The sequence below is a fragment of the Castor canadensis genome, chromosome 13 (genome assembly GCF_047511655.1).
Source record: "Castor canadensis chromosome 13, mCasCan1.hap1v2, whole genome shotgun sequence".
Lineage (NCBI taxonomy): Eukaryota > Metazoa > Chordata > Mammalia > Rodentia > Castoridae > Castor > Castor canadensis.
The window spans coordinates 5,419,158-5,446,877 of NC_133398.1; the positions used below are offsets into that span (position 1 = coordinate 5,419,158).

General features: G+C 49.3%; 1 protein-coding gene across 16 annotated transcripts in view; it reads right to left on the reverse strand.

Moving 5' to 3' along the window:
• Prrc2b (proline rich coiled-coil 2B) overlaps nucleotides 1–27,720 on the reverse strand; it is an 84,318-nt gene that overhangs the window by 40,892 nt on the left and 15,706 nt on the right. For 10 of the 16 annotated variants that reach the window (XM_020172164.2, XM_074052968.1, XM_020172165.2 and 7 more), the window contains exons 2-9: nucleotides 17,511–17,680; nucleotides 16,718–16,898; nucleotides 13,866–13,968; nucleotides 11,556–11,628; nucleotides 9,308–9,451; nucleotides 7,356–7,597; nucleotides 6,805–6,926; nucleotides 6,118–6,260 (exon numbers count right to left, since the gene is read on the reverse strand). In XM_020172164.2, the coding sequence (XP_020027753.2) occupies nucleotides 6,118–6,260; nucleotides 6,805–6,926; nucleotides 7,356–7,597; nucleotides 9,308–9,451; nucleotides 11,556–11,628; nucleotides 13,866–13,968; nucleotides 16,718–16,898; nucleotides 17,511–17,625 (1,123 nt within the window). In that variant the 5' untranslated portion in view covers nucleotides 17,626–17,680. Of the gene's footprint in view, nucleotides 1–6,117; nucleotides 6,261–6,804; nucleotides 6,927–7,355; nucleotides 7,598–9,307; nucleotides 9,452–11,555; nucleotides 11,629–13,865; nucleotides 13,969–16,717; nucleotides 16,899–17,510; nucleotides 17,681–27,720 lie in introns of those variants that run through there. The other 6 variants (XM_020172161.2, XM_020172171.2, XM_074052969.1 and 3 more) reach the window with 2 other exon arrangements.

The window sequence follows — 27,720 nt, forward strand, 5'->3', positions numbered from 1 at the left end:
TAAGAGAAAGAAGACACCAATCGTCAAACAGATGTTAGTACAGACACTACAGACATCAAAACAAAGGAAAATTATTAGCAGCTTCATGATAATTCAGTAACTCAAAGGAAATTAACAAGCCATGTGTGGTGGAGTGTGCCTGTAATTCTACCTATGACAGGAGAATAGAGATCAAGGCCAGCCTGGGCAGAACCTGTCTCCAAAAAAATTAACAAGTTCCTTGAGAAACAGAACTTTTTGAAAAACTGATAGGAAAGACACAGGAAACCTGAGCAACACCATAACTAATCAAAGAAATGGAATTACTGAAAAAGTTTCCACCAGGAAAACTGTCACAATCTGTTTGTCTTTTACTGGTGAATTTTATTAAATTTTTAACAAAGCAATGATAGTTATCAAAATTCTTTAAGAAAGAAAAGAAGAAACAGTTTCCACCTCATTTATAAGCCCAGCACAAAGTACTACCAAAGCTCGACAAAGACACGAAGAGAAAATTATAGACCCTCATGAAAAATGGAGGCCAAGAATCTTACTAAAATATCGGCAAATCTCATTGGAAAAAAAAATGGTAGCATTTATTCCAGGAATACCAGGATGAAAAAATAAATCCTATGTTCATACACACAGGAAAAGCCATTCATGATCTAAGAAACAACCAAAACACTCAGCAAAGTAGAATTAGATGGACCCTCCCCAACCTCATAAAGAGTGGCTACAAAAACCCACAGCCAACATCAGTCTTAGCAGTGACACTCCACCAAAAGCAAAAGACTTGAACCCAACATTGCAAGAGGACAAGAAAAAGAAAAAAAAAGACATACACTCAAGCAGCAAAACTTTCCCTAGTCACAGGTGACACGAGTCTTTACACAGAAAATCCCAAGTCTACAAAAACTAGTGAAACTAATGAGTATGTTCTGCAGTGACCAGTACAAGATCAATTCACAAAACTCAGCTATATTTGTAAAACAAACAAAAAAACACCAAACACTTGAAAAATGAGTATTTTTTTAAATCAATACCATTTGTACTAGCATCTGTAACATAAAATACCTGGGGATTTTTTTGTTTAAGAGACAGGGTCTTGCTTTGTTGACCAGGCTGGTCTCAAACTCTTGAGCACAGAAACATCCTCCTCCTAGCTCGGTAGGTAGGAATGAATATAGGTGTAAACCACCACTCCCGGCATTTTTGGAGGGTGGAGAGTGGGAGGTGGGGGGTGGTCCCGCCTTACTCATGAATGCAATTAAACAGAGGACATTCAGGTCTCTCCACTGAGGGCTACAGACATTGCTGAGAGAAGTGAAAGGCCTAGCAGAGGCTCTCCAGGGCCCTGGATCCCTCATCTATCCAGGTACAAACACAACACTATGCTAACCCACATGCCTACAGGCTCTTTGTGAACACTGACAAATGGATGCACAATGGAACCCAGTGAGGCACAGGAACCAGTGAGGGGAGGGGAGGACTGCCGAAGAACTAGGGTTCTGCCTCAGAAGGCAGCAGGGGAGACTGATCACTTCCCAGGGGACACCCTCCCCCCCAAGTAAACCTAGGGGACACCCTCCCCCTCCCAGTAACCCTATCTGGGGTGAAAACAAGTCTCTCAGGTTTAGGAAGCAGGGCAAGCGTCTGGTCTCAGAAACTAAAAAGGGTCAGGCCAGGTTAGTACTTGGATGGGAGACAGATCTTCAGAGGAGACTGGTCAGAGACAAGTACTTTGGAGACAAAGGGCAGAATGCCATCTAAGTTCCAATGCAGTCACTAGTGTCAGACCTCTCAAAAATAACCAAGGCCAAAAGGACTGAGGAAATGCTTCTTATGCATGTGTGGCTATCTGGCATTAAAGCCCTTCCAGACACACTCATTTTTTAGACAGGGTCTTCTATTTAAATAGAGACAAAATGACTATTTTTACTTGCTCTAAATATGTCCTTTGATGTTTAAAGATGGTTATAATTTTTTTTAAACAACACGTTTTCTTGGACATATATGCTGATGATATATTTTAAAAAAAGACATTGTCTGGGTAAAAGAATAAAGTGAAATGTCCACCCAGTAAAACCCCATTAGAGGAGCCCTTTGTTGTTGTCTTGTCTATCCCTCCTACAGTTAAAGTAGCAGAGATTGCTCCTTGGATCCATCACAGTCGGGTCAAGCCAGCTTCTCTCAAGTGGAAATGCATCCCTGATCCGGCTTCACCACGTAGATCATCCTCTGAAACCTGAGTGCCCTCCCTCGCTTCCCAGGAAACAACCAGGGACCACACACCGCGAGATGACAGCCCTGCTCTAGTCACCTGCGGAAGCTGAGCATCCTACACACAGCAGAAGCTTGAGGAGTCGACTCTCCAAAGGCACAAACGGACTGTTTTCCACACCGGTTACTTCACTGTACTGCACTGTCACCCCGTGTCTGTATCCCTTGCTGTAGTTCTTACCCGAGTCTTCGCCATAAGCTCGGCAGAAACCACACCTGCCAACTGGACTCACGGCGAAAGGTTTTTATTAGCTCTCTTCTGCCTCTTTTGGGCAGGATGCATAATGACCGTTTATTGTTACTGAGGTGGTTTCCCTTCGTGGTCTCAGAGCCCTCCTCCTGGGCCCTGTGTATGCACACTACTCAGGCAGGAAGTGCTGTCACTGGGACGGTGCTTCTCCATACTTACTGTTCCTGTGCAGGCTCTGTCATCGGGTCGTGCATTCGCAACCACACCATCTATCTCGTGTGCACCCATGGTAAGCAGCAGATCTGCTTCAACCCCGCTTACCGCCCCCGGGAGCAACGGTTAGAGACCAGGAGCACCCGCAACCCTGGGACCTCGTCAGCCGCACCCAGGCTTTTAGCCCTGAGAAAGCAGCGGCAGCGCTTTGATGCACGTGCGGCCATAGACCACGGTGGGGGTGGAGGTCCAGGCTGTGGGCGTGGAGGCGTGACTTGAGAAAGAGCCTGCACGTCACATGGTAAGTGTATGTGCGGGGAGACAACTCCTGGCCCTGTGATGACGTGGGTTCTTATTATTGCCCTTACTGGGGTTGTGTCTCCTGGGCCACATGGCAGAGGGCTGAGCGGGCAGCCCTCCTTCACGAAGGGACAGCTGCCCCTGACTGCACCCCTGGCACCTGGAACCCTGTAAACTTCACTGTACTTCAGCCATCCGGTTGGACACGGGGACGTAAAATTAGCATAAGGACAGATGGAAAGAGCCTCGACCCTGGGACTCGGATGCACCTCAAATTAGTAACCGTTACCCATGAGAGTTCCTCACACCAAGTTTTTCACTCCTTTTATGAGGAGATGAGGAGTGACTTTCCCATCTCTGCCAAGGCCAAAAACTTGTTCCTCTCACTGGCTGAGTCTGTAGCCCAGACACTGAATGCCACTTCATGCTATGTTTGGGGGGGACCAACATGGGAGACCATTGGCCTTGGGAAGCAAGGGAGCTGCATCCCCAGGAGACTTTTAATGAGACTGCCTTCCCAAAACACAGGAAAGGTGTCTGGCTCCTAAAGACGTCCATCATCGGGACTTACTGTATCTCCCACCCAGAAGGCCAATTCTCCGCCTCGGTGGGGGCTTTAACTTATTTAGGACAGAAGTTTTGCAATGACACCGCCCAAGAGACCCAATGGTGGGGAGCTCCAAACCACACAGAACCCCAGCCCCACCCACTGGCCAGCTTCCCTCATTTCAGGAAATGTTTGGACAATCTTACTGCAAACACAGACTGGCGGGCACCCAGGGGGGCTGTATTGGATCTGTGGGATGCAAGTTTATACGGTGCTGCCTAGCAGCTGGTTTGGGTCTTGCGTTCGAGGCTCAATCAGACCATCCTTTTTCTTGCTTCCCCTCAGACAAGGTGAAAAACTGGGAGTCCCCATATCTGAAGAAAGATTAAGTAGACAAAAACGGGGTGCCTTACGAATAGGCAACTGGCAAGATGATGCGTGGCCTCCTGAGCGATTCACCCAGTACTATGGTCCTGCCACTCGGGCAGAAGACGGGTCCTGAGGCTATCGCACCCCTATGTACATATATGCTCAACCACATCATCAGGCTGCAGGCTGTTGTTAAAATTATAACTAATGAAACTGCAAGAGCTCTGGATTTGCTGCCAAAGCACTAAGATGTGCAACGCCATCCATCAGAACCGCCTGGCTTTAGACTATTTGCTGGCTTCTGAGGGAGGAGTTTGTGGAAAATTTATGATTTTGGTCAAAGATGATGCTCTTTGATCCTGAGTGGGTCTGAGCATCAAAGGAGGGAATATTGTAGCAGGGAGGAGGATCAGAAAACAGACTAGGCCTGAGTTCTGATAACGTGGCAGGGAGTAGGGATGGCATAGCAGAGCGATAAAACCTGAGGGATCTGAACATGGAGACGGTCAGGTAGCACTGGGGACGGGGAAAGTCACATAGCATTAGGGTGAAGTAGCCTATAGAATTGAATATAACCATATACAGATTAGACCTTGCTTTTTGCTTCTGTAACCTGCTTGCAAGGGTATATCTGGTGAGACCCCTTTGTTCTCGTGGCTCAGCCTTTGGACATGAGTGGGCTGGGTCTGTGCCAGCACAATAAAACGTTGCTTCCTGCTAATTGCCTCAGTGTCCTGTAACTCAGCTTCTGATTCCTGCAACAGAGCCACACCCTCAGCCCTTTTTGCTTTAGGTCATTTTTTAGCTAGGGTCTCGTTTTTTGGCCTCCCGCATAGCTGGAGAGCATAGTCAGGGGTCCCGCTTATTTGCGTAGATGGGGTCTTGCTACCTATTTATGCCCAGGCTGCCCTTGAATCATAAGCCACTGCACCCAGCCTGAAGAAAGTATGCTTTTTCTTTTTAATTTTACTTATTTCTTTATTTATTTGCAGTACTGGGGTTGAACTCCAGCTCACATTTGCTAGGCAGGTGTTCTACTACTTGAGCCTTGCTACAGGCCCATGAAGATTCTTTTTTTTTCTCCCTCTGGTTTTGGGGTTTGAACTCAGAACTTTGCACTTGCTAGACAGGTGCTCATCAGTAGATACCATAGTTAATGAGACTTCTGAATGGATAAACAAGTACATTGATACATTGCAGTATGTCTCAAACTTGAAAGAAACTACTGGTGTACACAACAATATTGATGAATATCAAAAACATCAAGAGTAGAAATTATCTGAACCCATTCATTTAAAGTTCTGTAAGAGGCAAAACCACTCAGAAGAGGGGTAAACCCTTGGGAGGAGTATGGTCGCCCTTGGGGAATTCAATGAGGGGCATCTGGCAATGTGGACTCTGGTCTATGTCCTCACATGGTAGTGTACCCACCTGTCAGAACACACCATCAGAACACATGCTAGCATGCAGCCAATCCCCAGGGCCATCAAAAAAAAATTAAATTATTAAGTAAAACACATGTTTCTCAATGTAATTAAAGTTTATATGAAAACAAAAACTTGGTCAGGAGGAGAGGGGAGAGGGTAGTGACAAAAGAGCAATGGAACACTGGTGCTTCCTTTCTTTTTTTTTTTTGGTGGCACTGCGGTTTGACTTCAGGACCTTGAGTTTGCTAGGCAGGCACTCTACTGCTTGAGCCATACCTCCAGTCCTTTTTGCTCTAGTTATTTTGGTGATAGCCTGTTGGGAGCACCTCCTTCCAGTATGTTTTCTTTAAATTCCCATTGTCTAAAGTGCTTATAAAGTCAGGTGTGGTGGTGTATCTTTCTAATCCCAGAACTCAGGAGACCAAGGAAAGAGGACAGGGTTCAAGCAAGTCGTGGTCTCCAAAAAGAAGAAACAGAAAAAGGGAAGTTCTTAGGGTTTGGGACGTAGCTTATCACAGAGCACTTGCCTAGCATGTGAGAGGCCCTGGCTTTGAACCCTGGAACGATAACAACGAGAAAGCTCTTAATCAAGTATGGGTGTTCACATCTGTAATTTCCAAAAGTTCTTTTTAAGACCAGGGAGTCACCTCTAATCTGAATGCAAATGAGGATCCCCAGGGAATGGAAGCAGCTCCCAGCCCTGGGTCTTTACTCCTGTCTTGTGCAAGGAAAACCTACCATGTGTCACAGGGATGCTGCCCCTGGTGACCAGAGAGGACTCCTGTCCTGCCCACCTATGCCCACACACCCACCTGCCCAGCCGTCATCTGCATCAGTGTCCAGATCATCGAGGCCCTTCAGGTTTTCTGCATTGATGATGGTGGGCCGAGGCGCCCGCTCCACCAGCTGCCTCAGTGGGCGGACTGGGCGAGTCAAGCCCAACCTGCTTTCTTTTCTGGTAAGAGAGAAAAGTAAGGGTGATGAACTCACAAGTGTCAGGATGGAAGCAGAATCAAACACTTCCAAGAGTAAGCTCTACACTCCAGACTGGTGTTTGAGATAATATTTACATCACTTTCCCTTTTGGTTTTTTAAATATGAAAAAACCATGGTCCCTTGTGTAGGGACCATGCTACTCCTCTGTATCATTGCAATTTTAGTACATGTGCTGCTGAAGCAAGCACTACCTCACTTTCTTTTAAAGGAAACACACAACGAAGAAATCAACACAGCCCAGAGGGAACTCAACCTCATCCCACAGTTCCCACTACCACCCAACATGCAGCAGCCAAACTCCAGGACTACCCAAACCTGAAACTGGACCCAAGCTCCTTTCCAGCCCCAAACCCAGGCCACCCTACACAGCCTGTGGTGTTGAGTTGCCTTTTAGGTTCTCTGTGGTCTCCAGGCACAGAACACTTTCACTCATCAGTTATCACACACCTCAGGCATCACCACTAGGAGTCACTGTACACACACCAGCAGTGCCACAGTCTTACCCATCTTGGTCGTTCATCTGGAACTGTCTAAAAGGAACACGGGGCTCCAGGCGGAGCTGAGGAAGGGGGAAAGAGCCTCGTTCCACGGTGCCCTGGTTCTCTGATGACTGTGGCGAACACATCTGAAACATGACATCAATGAACAGGCGTTTCTGGCAATGGCCCAAATTCCAAGCTCTACTGAAGTTAGAGTTTGTTTTGGAAAGTGGAAAAGCAGGAAAGGCTGGTAGCTCCTGATGAGTCCCACCACATTGCCCATTTCTTCCCTGCTATCAGTAAGTTTGGAAACTGTGTCAGGGAACACCTGCCTTCCTTTTTCTGAAGAACCAACGAGGCTAAAATAACATTCAAGTCACCAGGGAAAGAAGTCAGAGGCCCGTACAATTTATACAGGACGGAGAGAAAACACAAATGTACTGAAAATTTCCAAATCAGGCTGGCAGGGCAGAGTGAGCATGGGAAGGAGAACCCAAGGTGGGCACTCCACCCGAGCTGGGCTCTGCTGGCAGCAAACCATCCAACTGCGTGGGAAGCGCACTCTGAAGACTTACAAAAGCAGGCAGCATATCATGGTATGCAGGTGGGTGGTACGCATTTCCCATGAACTGTGAAGCCCCTTTCCGGACAGGCTGAGCCGGGCGGAGAGAGGGGTCCTTAGAATCGCTGGTACAGGCCGAGGAAGGGGCTCCGTCTCCCACACTTGAGTTCCTGCTGCCCAGCTCAGTTGGGGAGGCGTTCAGAGACGTGGCAGAGATTATGTTTCGCCCACCGCCCTCCCTCCAGCTTGTCACATCTGGAAATTGAAAGGGGGCAACAGGGGAGAGGGAAAAGGAGGGGGAGGGAGGGATTTATGAGGCTCTGAAGGTCAAGGGACCCCCTCACTCACCAAAAAATTAAAATTAAAAAAAAAAAAAAAAAGCCCACAACAAAAACATAAAACCCGAAGTCAACGGGCTGGTAATTCTGTCAGGTAAGGTTGTGGATGGATACCTGGCTAGTGGGGTAAATGATCTTGTTTAGAGAAGTCAATTGCCAGAGAAACATAAAACCAGAAGGGCCCAGAAAGCAGTCAAGTGCAATAAAATGCAGCTTCCTCTCTGAATAGAAATCATACAGACCCACAGATGGTACAACCCAGAGAAACGTGACAGTCCTTCAACAAACACCGACCCCACCCTGGCAGGGTCAGCATAACATCAGCACCTGATGCACAATGAAACTAGAGCAAGTTCCGCCATGATGTGATCCCCAGTGGATGCTGGAAACTGTGGGCATACCATCCTCTATATATACCATGTTTTTTCTTATACATACTTCAGAATGAAAAAGATTGATTTCTAAAGCAGGTGCAGCAAGAGCTGAGCAACTGTAACAATTACATATAAATTCTGTGACTGTGCCTCACCTTTCTGATCACCATACGTTATTCAGATGTGGTTGGCTACACAGAACTCTAACCATGGAAAGAGAAAACCGTGGACAGTGGGAACTACTGTATGGGCCGAAGAGGAATGTACGAGCCAGACTCTGCTGAGGCTAGTTTTGGTGAGGAGTAGAAACATGAAAGGTCCCCACATTTGCAAAGTCCCCAAAAGACCAGGATGAGAGCCAGGCAAGCAGTCTGCTCCTACTTTACTGAGTGATTCTGGGCAAACTGAGGTCACCCCAGGCTATCTGCTTCCTGTCTTCTCAAATGAGGAGAGTTGATCCTAGACACTGTTTCTAGTTCCAAATTTTTATAGCCCTACAAGACCACTTGTCTTAATCCCAGAAAGAGATAATTCTGCCTACACAACCTGATATAAATTTGGAGGAAAGCATAGGCCCCTGCAGAAGAGTTTTCCCTAGAGAGCCATGGTGATCCTTCAGCTTACAGGTCATGGGCTCTGCCCTGGCACCAGCACCATCAGTACAGAGGCTTGGGGACTGAACAAGACAAGCTAATGAGAGCCCCTCACAGGAGGTCATTCAGCAGTCCTGGTCAGAGCAAACAGAACACCACACCCAAAGAACACAACACTCCAGGCCTCCAGGAAGACCACTTGTACTACGCAGTGCACCAGGACTCTAGACCCTGGCCAGCCGCCAGGGTGTATTCTAGTGTGGTGAGGATAAGGGAGAGTGGGTTGGAACCCTGACTTGCCAGTGGGGAACAGGAAACAGCGGGGTTTGGGAAGCACTGGCCAAGTGAACAAGCTACAGAATCAGGGACTTCATCAAGTTCACTGGCCCTTTGTGTGTCCTTCTCAGCAAAAGCAACAACTGCACAAAAAAAATAGGAAAGGGACAGGCCTGACCTGACTCAGGAAATAAGAAAGGCAACAGAGAGGAGGGTCCAGGGAGGCAGTCAGCAGGCATGCCAATCCAGTAAAGGCCCAACCACCTTTCTCCCCACTCAGCTGCCTGAACTCAGCAGGTTTGGCCCCCCCGTGCAAATAGAGAGAGACAGAAAGGGTGCTGTCCTGCCCAGTGAGGGTTGAGGACGAAGCTGCCATTCACTTACTCTGGGGGCGGAGGCTTGGTCCTGGCCCATACGACAGATCTAAGACGCCCTTTTCTTTGCCAGCCTTGTCCTGCCCTCCGGCTGCTTTCAGCGTCGGAAATTCCTCGGGAGAGAAGGATAAGAGTCGGCTTGAGCCCCTTAAACCTGAAAAGAAGCCGGAGACACAGGGAGCAAATGAGACAGCCATCACCCTGTGCCTTCTTTCCCAGCTCCAGAGAAGCCACACAGCCTGAAGTGGCTCCAAGTGAGCTCTGCTCAGGGGTGGCTGTGCTGGCATGCAGCCCTAGGGTCCCCTGGGATGGGAAGCAGCAGGGGGTCACAAAGGGCAAAGGGCAGAATGTCACAGCTGCTCCAGTCCACATCCTTCTCCACTCCTACAAGTCAGGCTGGTCTTCCTGCCTGCCTTGGGCAGCAGTCTTCCCCAACCCTAAGATCAGCCTGGAGACTGGAGGCATAGCTCAAGTAATAGAACACTTACCTAGCATGCATAAGACCCTGGGTTCAATCCCCAATATAGCACCAAAAAAACAACAACAACAACAAAAAAAACAAACTAGTTTAAAAAAAGTCTAAACTAGGGCCGGGCGGCAGTGGCTTGTAATCCTAGCTACTCAGAGTGGAGGTCAAGAGAATCACAGCTCAAAGACACCCCAGGTAAGTAATCTTTTAAGACCTTATCTTGAAAATACCCAACACAAAACAGGGCTGGTGGTTCAGGTGGGAGAGCATTTGCCTTGTAAGCATGAGGTCCTGAGTTCAAACCCCAGTACTGCCAAAAAAAAAAAAATCTAACTGGGGCAGTGGCTCACCCCTGTAATCCCAGCTACTCGGAAGGTAGAGATTGGGAGGATCACAGGTCAAGGCCAGACTGAGCCAAGAGTGAGTGAGACCCCATCTCAACAAATAAGCTGGGCATGAAGTGATCCCAGGTACAGGGGAGGCATAGATAGGAGGGTCTCAGTCCAAGGCCTGCCCTAGGCAAAAACACAAGACCCTATAACCCTATCCGAAAAATACTAAAGCACAAAGGACTGGGGAAATTGCTCAAGTGGTAGAGCAAGCGTGAGGCCCCGAGTTCAAACCCCAATAACACGCACACACAGACAAAAAAAAAAAAAAAAAACCTTAGTACAAAGAGAAAAATAAAAACCAGCACAGAAAGCCAGCTGCTGTCATGCACGGCAAACCCACCAGACACTCCCTCCCTCAAAGCTGCTGCCTGAGCTCCAAGTATCTCCTTGACCACCTGCCCACTGTGATCACCCCTCCTGTAAACTTCCCCCAGCCTCGCAAGGCCAACAGGGTACTCCTGATGTGGTTTCATTCACCACATCATTCTGCCATTCTTCAGCATTACAAACTTTTTTTTTTTTTTTTTTTTGGCAGAACTAGGGTTTGAATTCAGGGCTTCATGTTGCTAGGCAGGTACTCTGCAACCTGAGCCATGCCCTCAGCCCTTTTTGCTCAGGCCAGCCTGGATTGTGATCCTCCTTTTTTGCCTCCCACAGCAGCTGGGATGACAGGCACACACCCAGCTATTGGTTGAAATGGGGCTTATGAACCAGGGTAGAGGGAGAGGGTGCCTATCTGTGCAGGAATGCCTAAACCACTTCACCTCTCTGGTCTTGCTTTGGAAGCTACTGCAACCTGTCATCCCATTCTAAGCAGTTGCTTGGTACTTATTTATTTTGACTTTGAACATATTTTCCTTCAGCCCATTTTTTTTACTGCTCTCCAATTTAACTACTCTGCACAACAGACCATGTTTTCCAAGAGATTCCTGTGTAACAGGAACAAATACCACCCAACACTCTGTATACTTTGGGGTTAACATCCAAAGGTAGCTGCTTGATCCCCTAGCCTGGGGGCTCACAGACCCAAGCCTGGGGGACAAAGCCATACCACTTGACACATCCTCCTTGTGATCCCAGGAGGAAGGAGCAGCTGGGTGTCATCCCCAAAACCACACAGGGACTAAATCCACCAGCAGTACAGCCCAGTGAAAGGCAAACAGGGTCATGTCAGGACTCCTCTGTGCCTCAGGACTGCCTCAGAACAAACCACTGAGATCCAAGAGTAGCCTTGGCAGAACCAGCAACACCCCCACCCCCACCACAAAAGTAAGGGTGATACCAACATAAACACTCTGTCCAAAAGATCCCATCGCTTTGAGGTCCCTAGATCCACCAGAACAGCGTAGAAAAGGACTCATTCCTCCTCCCACCCCCCGGACCACATGCACACTTACCACCTTCGTGTCCTACTGGCTTTCCATTCAGCTGTGCCCATGACTTTGGTCCACCTGGCACTGAATTTGTATTCTGAAAGAAGGACACAAGGAAAGCAGCTGAGACCGTCTGCTGTACAACAACTGAGCCTGCTGGAACATGGCACTGAGAGACGGGGACTCAGCAGCATGTGCAACGCCCTGGGCTCCATCCCAGTACTAAGAGGCTGCCCCTTAGATGCTGGTCTCTGCAGGTAGAGCAGTGAGCACAGGAGCTTTCCACACAGCACCATTCTGGGAGCAGCACCCCAGGCAAGGACCAGGACCAGACGTGACAGACTCACAACAGCACAGCTTATCAGGCACAGCGAAATCAAAACCCATGCTGCCCTAATGCTGCACTCTGTGATGTGGTCAGTTTGTCCATCTGCCCACACCTAACTACTTTGTCTCGCTCCAGACACGAAAGCCAAACTCCAATTCCAGCACATCTCAAATAGTGTGCCAATGTTAACCAAGGAGCCAAACAGGAAATCCACTGTGTGTGATCTTCCCCGGGGCTGGCTGCAGCACCTCTTATAATTACTGTTATTCTACAAAGTCTGACTCCCACAAGAGGCCTTCCTTCTCTACTCATCTGAACTTCCTGTTTTGGCCTCAGCCCTACAGACAACCTTTGCTGAGAGCTTACGAAGGTCAGGCAAGCTGCTAGGCACACCCAGCTTGACCAATCTCCCCATGCCCTGGGAAGGTCTGATCAGGCTCCAAATGAGGAGTGACTGACTTAGACACCCAGCAAGGGTGATAGATAGGACCTGTCCCCAGGCCACGCATGTCCAAAATGCCCTCATTTCCCCAACCACAGAGCACTTGTGCCTTTTCCAGCCACACTGGGTCAAGGCAGAAGGCAACTGATGCAGCATCAGTTTCCTCACTCACTGGATGAGATATCAGACTAATAATCCCCTTCCCTCCGGGTCCACGTGCTCCTCCCCACAGAGAACTACCTCTTTTGCCTCTCACGCAGGACTGACCAGAGCCTTTATTGACCTGCACTGCTCTGAGGGTTTTGCCTAGGTGGCCTGCAATGCCTGCAGGTCTCTCCCACACAGCGTAAGAGGAATAACCCACCTGCCTGCCACGTAACAGGTCCCTTAATTGCCTGGAGACCCTTCAGACCCAGCAGCAAGCCAAGGAGAAATGGGTCTAGTCTTGCTTTCCCCAACACTGCAATCCCACCCCTGACTTGTATCTGCAGCCCTAGGAGTGCCCCCCCTTCGTCCAGGGGCACTAACCTGGAGGATGCCTAGAGGGCCAAGAACAGTACTAACACTGCTGGTGAGTTGCATCCACCAGAACAGCTGTCATTCCCGAGATGATCTAAAAGTCACAAATCATGGGGGTCTCTCCTTCCCCCTCCACATGAGTAAAAACCCATCTCCAGAGGGCCACAGGGGATTTAGATCACTGAATACGGAGTCTGACAAGAATAGGAGCCTCTTTCCCTGTTTTCAATTTCAAAAGCAGTGTTGGGGAGTGGGCCTGGCAAAGCCAAAGACAAATCCAGCTACAGAGACAAGGAAAGCCTTTCAGACCTAGCGTGGCTCGAAATCAAGTTGTTAAGAGCTGGTGACCACCAGGTGTCTATGTCAACAGCTCCTCATCTTCTAAAAACGTCACAGACTTACCAGCCCTGTACATCCTCCTGCAGATCTCTGCAAACCTGTAGCTACTCTGATGGACCAAATGTACTATGAGCTCTTGCTGGGTTAAATCATGGTTTTCAACAATGAAGGATTATGGCTTGGCTGTTCCCCAAATGTCTTTTGAGGCACATTAGTGCTTAGATGTTCAGGTGGAGGTAAGAAAGGTTTCCCAGGACACATCAACGTGGGGATGTCATCCATTACACCCTCTCCCTGGAGACTTATGGTACTCATCAGTGAAGTACTGATGAGTCTGCTTAATCTTGGTTTGCAGACTCACCTCACAACCGGACCTCTCTGCAGCCTGACACTTCTTGTATCTCACAGAACTCATTTGGGGACTCAGGGACAGCCTGCATTCAGCCTGAGTGACCCTGCCCAAGGCAAACCAGTAGGAACCAAAGCAGGTGCCTGTATTACACTCTGCTCCTAAGGTCTTTCTCCAAATCTGCAGATTAACTTTCTTCCAAGGGACCACAACACTTTCATGAGCTCCTTCCAGTCCCTCATCAGATTTGCCTCTGGGGTACACAGGTCATGCAAAAATGCACTCCCCACCCCAAAATAAGGATGTGTGAGGGACTACAGTGGACAAGAAAGCCTGGATGGGGTCCCCAGTACCTACCTCCTGACTGGTTGACTGTGTCGGCTTCTGCAAATTGGAGACAGATTTCTGCAAACCCGGCTGCTGCAGCGACTCCGGCGGCTGAGAGGCCGTTGCACTGGAACTGAAAGAGGCAGACGCACAGTGGGGTTAGAAACAGCACGTGGATCTGACGAGGCCCTGCACTTGCAGGAGCCACAGTGGGCAACTGCTCACTGGGCACAAGGCCCCTGCAGGTCAGTGAAAAGAACTGTCCCTTACAGATTGATGCACATCAAGAAACTGAACCACGTTTGGGCTCAGACACTGGCCATTTCACAGGACAAGGCAGTTTGCAGCCTTCTTGGAGAGGATCTGTCTGCAAAACTTGAAGTTCACTGCCAGCAAGCAGGATGGAAGCAATGGAGGATCTGCTAATGGGGAAACCAAGTCAGGAGGGTCCTGAGCCCCTTACTCCCAAACGCAGCCCCCACCTACTCAGGGTAACTACTTGGATGGAGTCTGAACAGATTTTCTACATTCTCTTGGCTCATAAAATAAATACATGCTCAAAGGAAAAATGTATTTATAAACATGCATCTCACAGAACTCATCACAATCTCATCCTCCAGATACATATGCAGATTTTCCTAGACATATTCTTAATGTATTTTTCTAGTACAAGTAGGCTAGTCCATCCATGGAATTGCATGACTTGTCACTTTTAATCTCTAATTTGTCTTTTTTTCTCCATTACAGATAAAACCACAAAGAGCATTTTACATACATACAAGTTTTCATACACTCTATATGATCTTAGAAATGTAACTGCTGGATCAAAAGATGTTTTTTGTTTTGTTTTGTTTTTAGAGACAAGGCCTCATTAGGCAGCCCAGGCTAGCCTTGAACTCCCCAATGAATTGGCCAATCCCCCTGCCTCAGCCTTGTGTGTGTTGTGATCACAGGTGTGCACTACCACTCCCAGCCTCGTAAGAGTTTTCAGTTGAAGAAAAACTGCCAAGATGCCCTCCCTAAAAAAGTAGCCAGTCGATGATGTTCTGAAAGGGCAAGGGGAAAGGCTCCAAGTGGAGGCTTCTTCTCTGACACAGCCTCCAGTGCACTGTCTTGTCACTTTCTTCTTCTTCTTTTTTTTTTTTATGACAACACTGGGTTTCTCACTACACAGGCGCTCTACTACAGGAGCCATGCTCCTAGCCTTTTCTGGTTTTCATGGTTTTTTTTTACAGATAGGATCTTGCACTTTTTGCGTGGGCCAATCTTAGACCTCATCCCATCCATCTTCACCTCCTGTGTGGCTGGGATTACAGGAACATGCCGCCACACTCAGCTCCCTTCCAGTCTTTTTCTTCTTCTTCTTTTGGTGAGACTAGGGTTTGAACTCCACTTCATGCTTGCAAAGCAGGTGTTCTACTGCTTGAGCCACACCCTCCAGTCCAGTTTGCTCTGGTCATCTTCAGAAATGGGGTCTTGTGAATTATTTGCTTAGGCTAGCCTTGAATTGCAATCCTTCAGTTCTCAGCCTCCCAAGTAGCTGGGATTACAAGCCACCAGCACCAGGCTCCAGTCACTTTCTATTCAACTTTCCACTCAGCAGACTTGAGGGCAGCTATCCACTTGGCAAGAAGCCATCCATACAGAGGCTTATCTGTGAGCTGAGGCCAAACTCTCCACAGACACACTGCTCCAAGTCACTGACCCAAGTCACTCACCATTTGTGGCCATGACTAAATGAAAGCCACTGGTCCTTCTCTCCATCACCTTCTGCCTAAAACAGAAGCTTCCAGGAAGTGGCACCTCTTAGGTTCCCCAAACCTAAGCACTGAGCCCCACTCAGTCCCACTGCTTTCCACCACTGCTTCCTCACCTCCTGGCCCTCACCCAGGCCAGATGCCTGGTGTCTTCTATGCCATGCTGCAAGACTGGACAGGAGGAGGAGGGATGCTTTCTGTCCTCTTCTCTAGAATTTTGGAAGCAGAGGCATTTCAGAGTTCCCACTGAGACATGCAATATCCATTTCATTACAGAGCTGGAGCATGTGCCATTCGAGTGTAACAACAACAGCTGATGTGTGCCACGCCTTCCTCTGTGGCAGCCCCTATCATCCCATGGGTCCCTCATGGATTCCTGATCACCACCCCTGCGGCCAGGGACTGCTCCTGCTTCAAGGGAGGGCACAGGCTCAGAGTAAAGTAATTCTCCAGGTCCATCAAGCCAATAAACACTAGGGCTGCAAAACCCACACAGGGCTGATTCCAAAGGTCACACCAGTCCCACCCAGATCCCTAAGCAAACTTAGAGAAACGAACTTTCAGGACCCACTACAGACATTTCTGCTGCATCATCATCTGGCTGGATTTTTTGCTTCCTCTACCTCCTGTCTGACATGCCACTTCCAGCAGAGGCTAGACACTAGGTGGCAGACTGCATTCTGGGTCACTTTTGCCATTTGGCCTCCCACCTCAGCAAGAAGAGAATACAATGCCAGGGCAAGAGGGCAAACTTGCTCTCATTCCCTACGCAGTAACCCCAGAAGCGGCTTTCTGCCTGTTGAGCCCCTCCCAGACAAATATTCTTCCCTGGACACCAGCCGGAGCGGTCAGAGAAGACTCGCAGTAGAAGGAGGGCTCCCGTCCAAGGGGCTCGCCAAGGTTGGTGGCCCCACAGAAACACTGCCATAAGAGCTCCAAAAGCTAAAACACATGAAGGTAGGGAGCAAGGAGCACACTAAGCAACAGGAGTCGAGAACAAATCATCATCGGTGTGTCCACACTCCCCAGCTCTCCCACTGCCTCCTGCCCAAGCGAAGGTCACTGGGAGCCCCCTCTGCTGCCCCAGCCCCACTTGGCCGGCTATTCACCCTCTGTGCTGCTCACCTCTTTGGGTCTTGCTGGTCCTGCTTGTTGGCCCATCCCGTCCCGTCCTTGGGTACTATCACGATATTGGGGTCGTTTCCTTTGTTTTCAGACTTCAGGCTTGGCAGGTTTGCAGGCGGTGGCATACGTCGGGCCGTGGCAACTTTCCCGAGACTCTGTAAGCCATGTCGAGGAATAACTGCTGGGAAAAGAGGACGGACAGATACCACACAGCAAAGTCACAAGAGTACAGAGGCCAGTTCACCCTGCACTCAACTGAGGGAGAAGGACAGAGCCAGGCAAACAAAGCCAAGTGCCCTGCAGTCTGTTCAGCCCCTGTGGGCTCTCCACCCAGGACCTCAGAGACAAAGGGGCTACTGGAATCTGCACAGAGGCTCCCATTCTACCACCAGCAGCAGCAGCAGGAAGCTTATGACAGTGAGGAGCCAGGCCCAGAAAGCCCACTCCACACAGTGACCACCCCGCACGGGAAGGCTCTGGCTTCATCCCAGGGTGTCTAGCTCCAAGCAAAGCCTGGGCAGGACCCCTCCAAGGCCTCGGGTGTAATAAGATATACTTGAGTACCAGGTTCTGCGACGTCAGACACAGGAAACCTAAACAGGGTAGCTAATGCTAATGCAAACTAAGTTCTACTCCACCCATCAGGCCAAAAGTGTCTGAGGCTTCAAAGAAATAACAGATGGGAAAATAATCCTGCTATAGCAGCATCCAGATTTCTAAGGCTCTGTAACTGCCAGGCCAGTCTGGAGATCTCACAAGGAAAGAAAGAACTGGCCTTCGACCTGGGCCTTACCTGAGGATCTGACTGCGTCTACTGATCTTCCTTTATACTTGTCAAACAGGCTGAGAGTCGAATACTTGCTTTTCCCATCCTTGCCCTTGGTTATTTGCCCCAAACGATCGGACATCGCGATGAAATGTCATCTAGTAAGGAAATTTTTCTCGGCACCGCTCCCAATCTGCCTTTGGAATGAAAAGCGAAAAGTCAATCACCAGAACCTCTGACCTGACCCAGACGACCAACTGCTTTAAGGACTATGATGTAAAGCTTTGTCTCTAGGACAGCCCAAGTCACCCATGCCCCCACCCACCTCCTTGCTGTGTGGACTTGAGGCAGGTTAAAATAGGAAGAGGTCAGGACCCTTAAAACACACGACTTCATATTGTACTGCAGGGTGAACATCCTTTCTCTGAGCCTTCTTTTCAACTGCAAGTATATGTAGGCTATTCACACCTGGACGGTTGACAATTTAAACCACTCCCATCTCAGCCCAGGGGCCCCCAGGTTCTCCCCTTCCCATAGGCCAGGGTAGGTTTTAAAAGCACGTATAAAGAGGAAGGCACTGTCTGCTTCCAACTCGCACCTGGCCCAGCATGGCCTGAGACTTTTCTCCCTGACCTCTAACAAACCTTTACTGTCTCCCTCTCCACATCTCCATGTTTATCGGTGACAACAGACTCATTACATCATCACTGATAAAACTTTATCACGCTCAGTCCCTCCCCAAATCTTCCGAGATGGGGAAAAATGTCCCCACCTAGTAGCACATCCACCAAACACCAAAACAGAGTCTCCGGGAGGCACACAACCCACCTACGACAATCTGCCATCTCAAGGAAAGCAGAACTAAATCTCAGGAAAGCCACCAGAGCTAATCGAGAACAGCAAGGTGCATACCCTTTTCAGTATAAAGAACCAGCATCCAGACGGAAAACACCTGCCCAAAAAAAACAAAAGCAGGTGCTCTGCAATGCACTCAGACAAAACTGGAAGAGGGCCAATTCTGCCTTTCCGTAGAGAGGTCAGCACCTTGCTCGTTCCCCTCATTTACTGTGCTCTCGCTCACTTACTTGCATGCTAAGTGCCCACCACAGGCCAGCTGAGGCCTTTGTGCCAGGCGCCTGAAAAGCTGATGAGCTTCAGGGCTTGCTTCTCTACACTCAGCCCTGAATACGGGCTCTCAACGTGACCACAAGGGGAGAAAAACCTGTGTAAGGGGCCATGGCTTCATACTGCTGGAATTAATGTATGGGCATCCATTTATGCGTGTTTTGTTTTGTGGTAGCACTGGGGATCGAACTCAGGGCCTCCTCATGGGCTGCACCCCAGTTTGCCATTTAAGCACCTGGTCATAATGCATCCTTAATGACTTAGTGGTGGTGACTGTAGAAAAGCCCTAATGAGAGGCACCAGGTGGTGGCCGCCACCATGAAGTTTACCACGGGTGTCAGGACCCTGTTCAGATGCCACACAGGCTCATGTCTGAGGGACAGCTTGCACCCCATAAGATGATGTTTAAGATAAAACATCTTATTATGTTATTATTATGACCCTAGAATAAAGCACACGGAGCAGAGACCAACTACAAACTACCAAAACAGCAGTGAGCTGGAAGCTGACAACACACTCCTCTGTAGACTGACCCTGTGCCACGAGGGCACAAAGACTGCTCTTGCACAAACTGCATGCCCCCATCCACCCTTCATTCTTTTCACACACAATGAGTTCTGCAGGGCTACACGGACAGATAAGCATGCAGTTCCTATCAAGAAATGTTGTGCACAGGTAGGTGAGGGAAGCAGTGCACCTGTGTAGGGGACACCTCCAGTGACCACCTCAACACATCCCCTGCCCACGTAGTTTCAGGCAGCATGTGGGTACTTAATTCCCTCCCCTCACTCAAATCCCACTCCACTCAGCTGTGGGCAGGGGGAGAGGCCAAGGACCAAGGATCACCAGGGTGTCTGAAAGCGTACAGGAGCATTTGTGACAGTCAGTGATGAGAGCATTGCTCACACTCATGGCGAGTCCAGGAAAGTTGAAGAAGTGAACAGGGTGAGTCTTCCAGTGAGTACAAGCCTCAAAACACTCAGCTGTGGAGAGCAGCAGTGAAGAAGGAGACTGGCCCAGGCTGGACAAGTCTGAACCCAATGCCTCGTGCCCTGGGGCTTACAACACACCTTTCATGTTCACAAATCCCTCCCCTAAAACATGTAGGGCTGGGAGGCTCTGCCTCAAAGTCCTGAGGCATGGGATCTTCTCTCAGGATGGACCACAGCACTTCCTACAGCACTGCACAGGCCCTCGTGTACGCAGACCTGAAATCTCCATTAAAGCAGATGAGACGTAAAGGGAAATGTAGATCAAAATCTTGGTAAGACACTGACTCACCTCAATGACAATGCTGTCATCGGGAGGAGAAATGAATAGATGGAGGTACAAAGGAAGAGCAGCTCCCAAGCAGGTGGTGAAGGCAAGCCACACAGCCACTGTGCAAAACAGCACGGCAGTGCTTCCAAAAGCTAGAAATAAACCCACGTGACCCAGCAGTCCTACAACGACCCAAGTCAATACAGAAAGAGGCAGCAACACAGGCATGTTTGCTCACAATAGTCAAGATGCAGGCTCAACCTGGGTGACCACTGACAGATGGACAAAGAAAATGTGAATTACATACATGATGGAAGAATATTCAGCCATAAAAAAGAATGACATTGTCATTTGCTGTGACATGTATGAAGTTAGAGAATATTATGTTAAGTGTGGTAAGGCAGGCACAGAAGGGCAAATACCACGTGTTCTGACTTATACATGGAGGTGAAGAAGTCAGCCTCAAGAAATAGAGAGTAGCAGGCAGTGTGTCACATTTCTAATCCTAGCTACTCAGAAGATGGTGGTAGGAAGGTCAAAATACAAGCCAGGCCCAGATTAAAAACATCAAACCCTATCTGGAAAACAAATGAAAACCAAAAGGCCTGTGGCTGTGACTCATAAGGTGGAGCACCAGCCTAGCAGGTGCAAGACCCTGAATTCAAAGCTTAGCATACTACACCACCAAAAAGCAGCAGAGTACAACACAGGCTGGACCTGGAACACAGCAGAGAATAAGCTGGACACACCCTATGTCCAGCCTAGAGATGCCAGGACCCACCATGGTCACAGCAAGTGATTTCCTTACTTTGGTACAATGATGATAAGCACTAAATGGCAGCTACGTCTCTTGCAGTTCCTGACCACAGTTGTCCCCAACCATGGAATGAAATGTTTCTGAATAATGACCAGCGATAGTATGTCCAGCATCTCCTTCCCAGTCAGCCACACAGCATGCAGGGCTACATTCACACCATTACTTTAAATTCAGGTAAATAGTTTCCTTATTTGATTAAAAATTGACAAAGCACTCGGGAGGTGGAGGCAGGAGGATTACAAGTTGGGCCACCCTGAGCTACACAGAGTTCTACGATGGCTTCAGCCTCATGTCAACACCCTATCTTTAAAAAAACAAAAAAAACCACAAAGGCAAAAGAAAAAAACTCTACTTACCAGCCATACTGATTTAAGAAGTCTACCCAGTAATGACTCCACATTAAATCTTAACCTGATTTCTTAAATCAAATGCCATATAATTCTGATACTTGACCAAAAACTATTTATTTCTAACTATTTCTAAGAAGACTTCTTAAAATCTGTTAGCCCTGACTTGTGACAGTTCACAATACAGATCTCTGATTTCACCCTGACCCAGTCAGTCTGTTGGGCAGAGGTCAGAGTGAACAGAGAGCCCCAGTGCATCCAGTGTCTCTGAGAACCATCTGTCCTATCACCACCCCAGAATCACTAGGAGACCAGAAGAAAACCCCTGTGCACACACCACCCCTTCCTAGGAACTGAGACCATGTGTGGGAGATGATGGCAGGCCTACAACTGCTACTTTATGTGCTCCCAGCAAATTCAGCAGCTCAACAGACACTAGTGGGCACCTACCACATTCCAGGGGGTTAGTGCTCCTCATCTCTGGTGACCACAGAGTCTGGGTGATGCCATTCGGGGAATACTTTAGGCTGGCACTTGCACCAACCACATACTGGGGATGTTTGGAGTACAGCCCTTTTACCCAGTTTTGCCCCCCCTGGGCTCACTATTAGCCTCTCCAAATCCCAGTCTCCTCACTAATGAACAAGGGTACTGGTCAAGAATTCTCCAGGACCAGCCAGGTCTAGAAACAAGCCCAGCCATGTAATCGCCCACAGCCACTGAATTATAAATGGTTTATTGTGAAACTGGCCATCTCTTACCACACATCTGGGATGGATCCCATAATCCCACATAAACTTGGTATGCTAATAAGCAGTCAACTTAAAGAGTCCCCACTACTATGCAAACAATACCCCTACAGGAGGCCCTGACACCTGTTCCTTCAAACATTCCATAGGTGAAGACCTCACAGGTGGAGGTTTCCAGCCCCTGCAGGTGGACATCCAACAAAAGCCATGTGGACACAAGGCCTAAAATATTTACTGTCAGCCCTTTACAGAGTAAGCTTATGTTCACCTGCTTAGAGCATTCAAAGGTTCTTTCATTCAGACAAATTTCATTGGACACAACTCCACAACAAAAACATAATCACTTGGATTTCCCCCACTGAATGTCTGTCCGCTGAGCACTGCCATGCTTGAGGCCTGGCCCAGCCCATACCCATCTGCTCCTTTGCCTGCCAGCTGGTTTTCACAGAGCTGCCAGGAGCACTGGCTGAGAGCAGCCCTCAGTCAGCTTCCAGATTAAGTCTCTACCCAATGCACACGCCTACACCAACCCCTCCCCAACTGGACTGCCTGGCCCGCTGGCAGAGAGGAGAGCATGGGTGAGCAGCTAGCTAAGTGTCAATCCGGAAGCCAAGGAGCTAAACATCCAAGCCTGACTCATACCTGGATCCGTGGGTCAAGGACTACCCAAGATGCTGCAGGCCCTGGCTGGGAGTGTGGGCCCAACCTGGCTCCCAGCCAACTTTTCTGTTGCCTTCTGTCCCTTTTGTAGGACACAGGGTTCTTTTTATCTCCAAACAAGATCTAATCTGGAACCTCAGTGTCATACAGAAAATCAGGAGAAACCATCGGTACCCTTCCTGGGAGGGGGTCCAGCCCCCCCCACACCTGTGGCCCCCTCCTGTCCTACAACAGTCGCTGTGCCATTGTGAAAGCTGCTGGCCTAGGAGAAAATACTGCTATTGGGCAGATGAGAATAGGGCCCAAACTCACATGAAGACAGCTCTGAGGAATGAGTGAGTGAAGAAAGGACATCTAGAAGCAAATCCAGGTCTGCATACTTTGGCACGTGAGCTAAAGACAGAAGGGAGGCCCAGGATCAGCTAGGAAAAAACCACCGGAAAGACTGGCCAACAAAGGCAGAGACACCCAAGCCCCACCTCCCCAGACAGCACCAGCCAGGCAGGTTCCTGAGAGCAGGCCGTGTGCTCCAGAAGGAAAGGCCCTACACATGGTTTTAGCAAAAGCCACTCCATGCTTGGGTACCTGCCAGCATCAGATGACTGCCCACGTGATCTGGGATGGCCACACAGCTGCACACTCAGGCTGATCACAGTGGCGTGGGCAATGCTGCACATACATACCCACACGTGCCTGGCCTCCTGGTGAGGCACAACCATCCTTACTGGAAGATACTACTGCATCAGCCTATTTGACAGGAGGCATTAATGTTCAGTCAGGAAAAAGAAGTGTCTTCTCTAAGATCACAAGGCTGCAAAGTGCTGGAGCCAGGCCTAGAGCGCAGCAGACAAGGTCAGGCCACAGGTTGAAGGCCGGGCCCAGACTCCAGGCTCCAGAGCTGCTGTGCTCAGGAGGCGGGCTCGGACCGGAAAGAAGATGGATCAGTTCTACTAGAGGGGGTCTGCCCTGGCTCAGAGCTGCACAGGCTGAGGACAGTGCTAGACAACTGCAAAGACAAGCATTTAAGTCACTCCTTGCCTTCAACAGCCAGACTTTCACATATGGCAAATCCAGTCTTTTCATGGTCACCCTGGTATAGCATCTCTGCATTAAAATCATCTGTTGCCTCACCCTCAGGACACCTGGGGGCTGCGCCCACCCCATGTTATGAAGGACTTACTATATGCTCAGACCAGTGAGGAAGACACAGTGAGTTCAGCTTAAGGACCAAGGTTGCAAGGCACACTCAAGAAGCCCCCAGCCTGGGGCTGGAAAGAAAGGAGGTGTAGAAGGGTGGAAAGATGGGATCACCAGGCACAAGAGTAAGGCCATGACGTGATTGCATAGGAACAGAGAGGCAGGATGAGCACTTCAGAAATAACTACGTGGGCCAGGAAGGGACACGGTTACTAGACGGTTCACTCATTCCAGTCCAGTCAAAAAGCAAAGAACCACTACCATGAAACTCAGGAATGAGACTAATGAGGACGTCTGTCCTTCATCACGCCAACATCTAGAAAAAGAACTCTATCTGAGGAAGGCTCCATCACCTATTTCAGAAACTTAACTGTGCTAGGTACTGAGTCATTCGGTGCCAGAAATGCACCGAAGATGAGTCTCCAGCCTGTATGCCTAGAGCAGGAGGGTCCCCTGACCCTTGGGACACAAGGCCAGACAGGAAGCACACTTGACTCCACTGCCATTGTCTCTGCTGCAACTGTTCAGCCCTGCCCAAAATGCAGCCCCAGCACAAGAGCAATCACAAGTGACACAGAGATAGGGAAGCAAAGGCAGGGCAAGAAAATGAAGCCCAGAGAGAATGAAGCTTCAGGGATGTAGCAGGGTGGGGTGGGCGTCAGGGAGTCCCAGCTGCATTTCCGAGAGAAACTTCCAGCAGGACCCAGCACTCTCCACACCTTTGACGTTCAGAAGCTCCCTATACAGCAGCCAGAAAGGCATGGGTGGCTTTCAGGAAGCCACAGGACGTCCACACTTCTCTAGCCCATCTAGAAAGCTGGAGCCCAGCCTAAACCACAGCAAAACCCAGCCTTTCCACCTGTGGAAGCCAGTACAGACCTCCCGAAAATAAGGCTAGAGGGAGCAGGGAGAGTTGGAAGGCGGTCTCTGGTGACCCAGTGTTGGGTATGGGAGACAGTTACTACCAGAAAAGGACCATGCCCCCGAGAAGACAGCACATTTAGGGAGCAGCAAATTTAAAGCAAGAAACAAAGCACTTTCAATTCTCTGACACTTAGCTTGCAAGGCCATTCCATACCCACCTGGGCCCCACGTCTGCTCTCCCTGCATCCTCAGCCTTCCTCCACCAGAGCTATGGCTCAGATAGCAACCAGCTCTTGCTGAGCACCTGCTTACACACCTTCTCCATCATCCCACTACACCAGAACTAAATCCAAGCCCCCTGTTCAACACACTGGCCTCACCCACACCCTTGGATCCCAGCCCCTATCTCCCACCAGTTTCATCTCCGAAACATGGGGTTTTTATCTTGCCTCTATCCCACACCAGCTGTGACTTGAGGCCTGTTTCCTCATGGATTAAATAAGGATGAACGAGGGCAGGACTGCAGCTCAGTGGTAACCTGCCTAGCATGCTCAAGGCCCCAGCACCAAAAAAACAACAAAAATGTATCGCTTCCTACTTCCCTGGTTTATTTTAAGGAAAGACCACGCTGGAGGAGAGGCTCAAGTGGCAGAGCGCCTGCTTAAGAAAGTTTGAGGCATGGAGTTCAAACCCCAGTACCGCCAAAAAAAAGAAAAGAAAAAAGTGAGATTAATGCTCCCCCTCAGCACATTCTCAACCTATACAGCTGTCCCCATGGCTGACTCCAGTTCTGGGCCTCTGGGACTCCTGCCGGCCCTGCCCCACTGTGGGCCTCACAGGGGTAATCACCTCTCCAGATTCCTGTGTGGCCAGCAAAGCCTTTGCCCATGCTGGGGCCCCTGCTGCTATGCTCTGCTGCACAGACCTTGCACCTGCTTCTCCCTCCTCCCTCTGCACCAGGGACCTGTCCCCATACTTGTGTCACCACTCAATGGCACAGATGCAGTGGGTGAGCCCCTGTATTCTCGGGAGACAGAAACACTGTAATTCTCAGAAAACCCTCTGGAGATAGCGCTCCTGGGACTTCACTTTAAACAATCCCCAACTGCCCCAGTTTCACCATTCCCGCTTTGGGGCAATAACTGATGTGCAGCAGTCACATGCCAATTTACCAGGCTGCCCTTGGAGGTGGGATGTCCCAGGCCTGCTTGCTTCTTTTTGTAATTTTTTAGTAACAAAAGGAATACAAAATTTGATATGCATATTTAAAATATATATAGAGAGAGACAAAAGCCCTGAAGTAGCTGCCAGGTGCATGGAGCTCTCTGTGCAACAGGCCGCCTGTGCTCGGGCCACCCACAGCCGCGACAGTGGCTGCTTCCTGCTCTGTTTTGTTCTACGTTTTTGGCTCCTATTTAAAAGGGTTTGCTGATAAAGGTCATAAAACACTGTGCATAAATTCTAAACAGATTTGATATTTGTTTTTAAAAATATGAAAGTAATTCTAGAGAAAGCTTAGAAGGATGGCAGAGAGGTTGAGCCAACACTCAGAAGCTGCCATCCAAGCCAGCTGCAGCTGTCCCCGGGGTCCCAGCTGCGACTCTGTTTACACCCAAAGCCTCTCGTAGGATGACATCACCTACAGCAAACTGGAATCTGGGCACACAAGGAAACATGGCCTCTCATAGGAAGCAACTCTCTTTAGCTGGGGAGAAAACATTTCTGTTCACCTTCCCAGACTCTGCGTCCTCACAGGTTCAACCACACGGGACAAAGGACACAAAGGCCATTCCCCCCACACTAGTAACAGTTCTGTTAGCATGGGCTCTGGAGCAAACACTCTCAGAGGAGAAAATGCCCTCCTGCAGGCACCAGCTTCTCTACATACAAAGGACCATAATGAAGGGGCAGGGAGGCCATTTGCCAACCCGACAGCCACAAAATGGGGTCAAACAGCTACTTCAGAAGGAGAAATGATGGATGGTCACAAGGTGAAATATCGATACTCCAGAATGCAGAGCCCGTACAGAGGTTTCATCAAACATGGAGGGGACAGCCACCACCCCCACAGTTGGGGCTGTCCTTCCCCAGAGGTGGGGAGGGAAAGGACAGAGTTCACTGTCCGGACAAATGAGCAGGCAGGCAGCCCATCAGCCCTTTCTTCTGGGCCCACTAAAGCAGGAGGTAGCTGTGTTCTAACACAGCATGACAGCCGTGACCACCTTGGGAAAGGAGACAGAGTGAAGAACTGAACAGAAACAGCCCCACGCCTGCATCCAGGAGGGAACATGTTTGTCCACGTGCGCACGCAGCCCAGAAATGGCTCGACACCATGCCATTCCACTCAGAGAAACACCACCTAGAATACGGGGGGCTCTGCTTAAACATGTCAGGAGCACAGGCCATTCCAGGGAACCCCTAAAATGAAAACAAAGAAAGAATCTGAAATGCAGGACAATGATGGCAGATGGAAAAGCAGTAACAGACTCATCAGACTGGAAAAACGCTACAAAGTAAGGACTGCAAAGGGGACTGCCTCCCACCCAGAGCACTAGGAGGTATCAGGCAACCATAGGAAGGGAGGACTGGGACTTCAGACCCGCCCCCCCCCCCCCACCCCACCCCGGCCAAGCACGTACTGGTTATAAACAAAATCTAGAGAACACCCAGGACCACAGGGCTGGGGCAGGGAAAGGGGCTCAATAAGGAAGCCAAGTAAACACCAAAGACCCCATCACAGAAGCCTCCCCTCCACTGAGGTGTCAAGTCTGCCACCTCCCAGCAAAGACAGGAGTCTGCTCCTAAAAAATCACCTCAGGATAGAAACCCGCCCTCTTGCACACTGAAGATACCTACTGACCCGCCACCCAGTCCCCACTCAGCTGTGGTGCCCAGCTTCACAGAGACGCTAACTACAATGCAGAGACCATATGAACAAAATGACTGAGGGGAAACAATGCTGGAAATATTTAAAAATGTGTAACATGCAATTCATATCCTGAGAAAGTTAAGCACTGCATGCGTGAAACAAATACATGATTTTCTTTCCTTAAAGGCAATCAGAAAACAAAAGGAAATCCTAGGAAGAATTACACATGACAGCCAAACCCTACAAACTTCAGACTGACCATGAGAAGAGTGCTGGACAGGTCCCAACCGAGGACAATCCACAAAACACCTGACCAGCACTCCTCAAAACTGTCAAGGTCATCAAATAC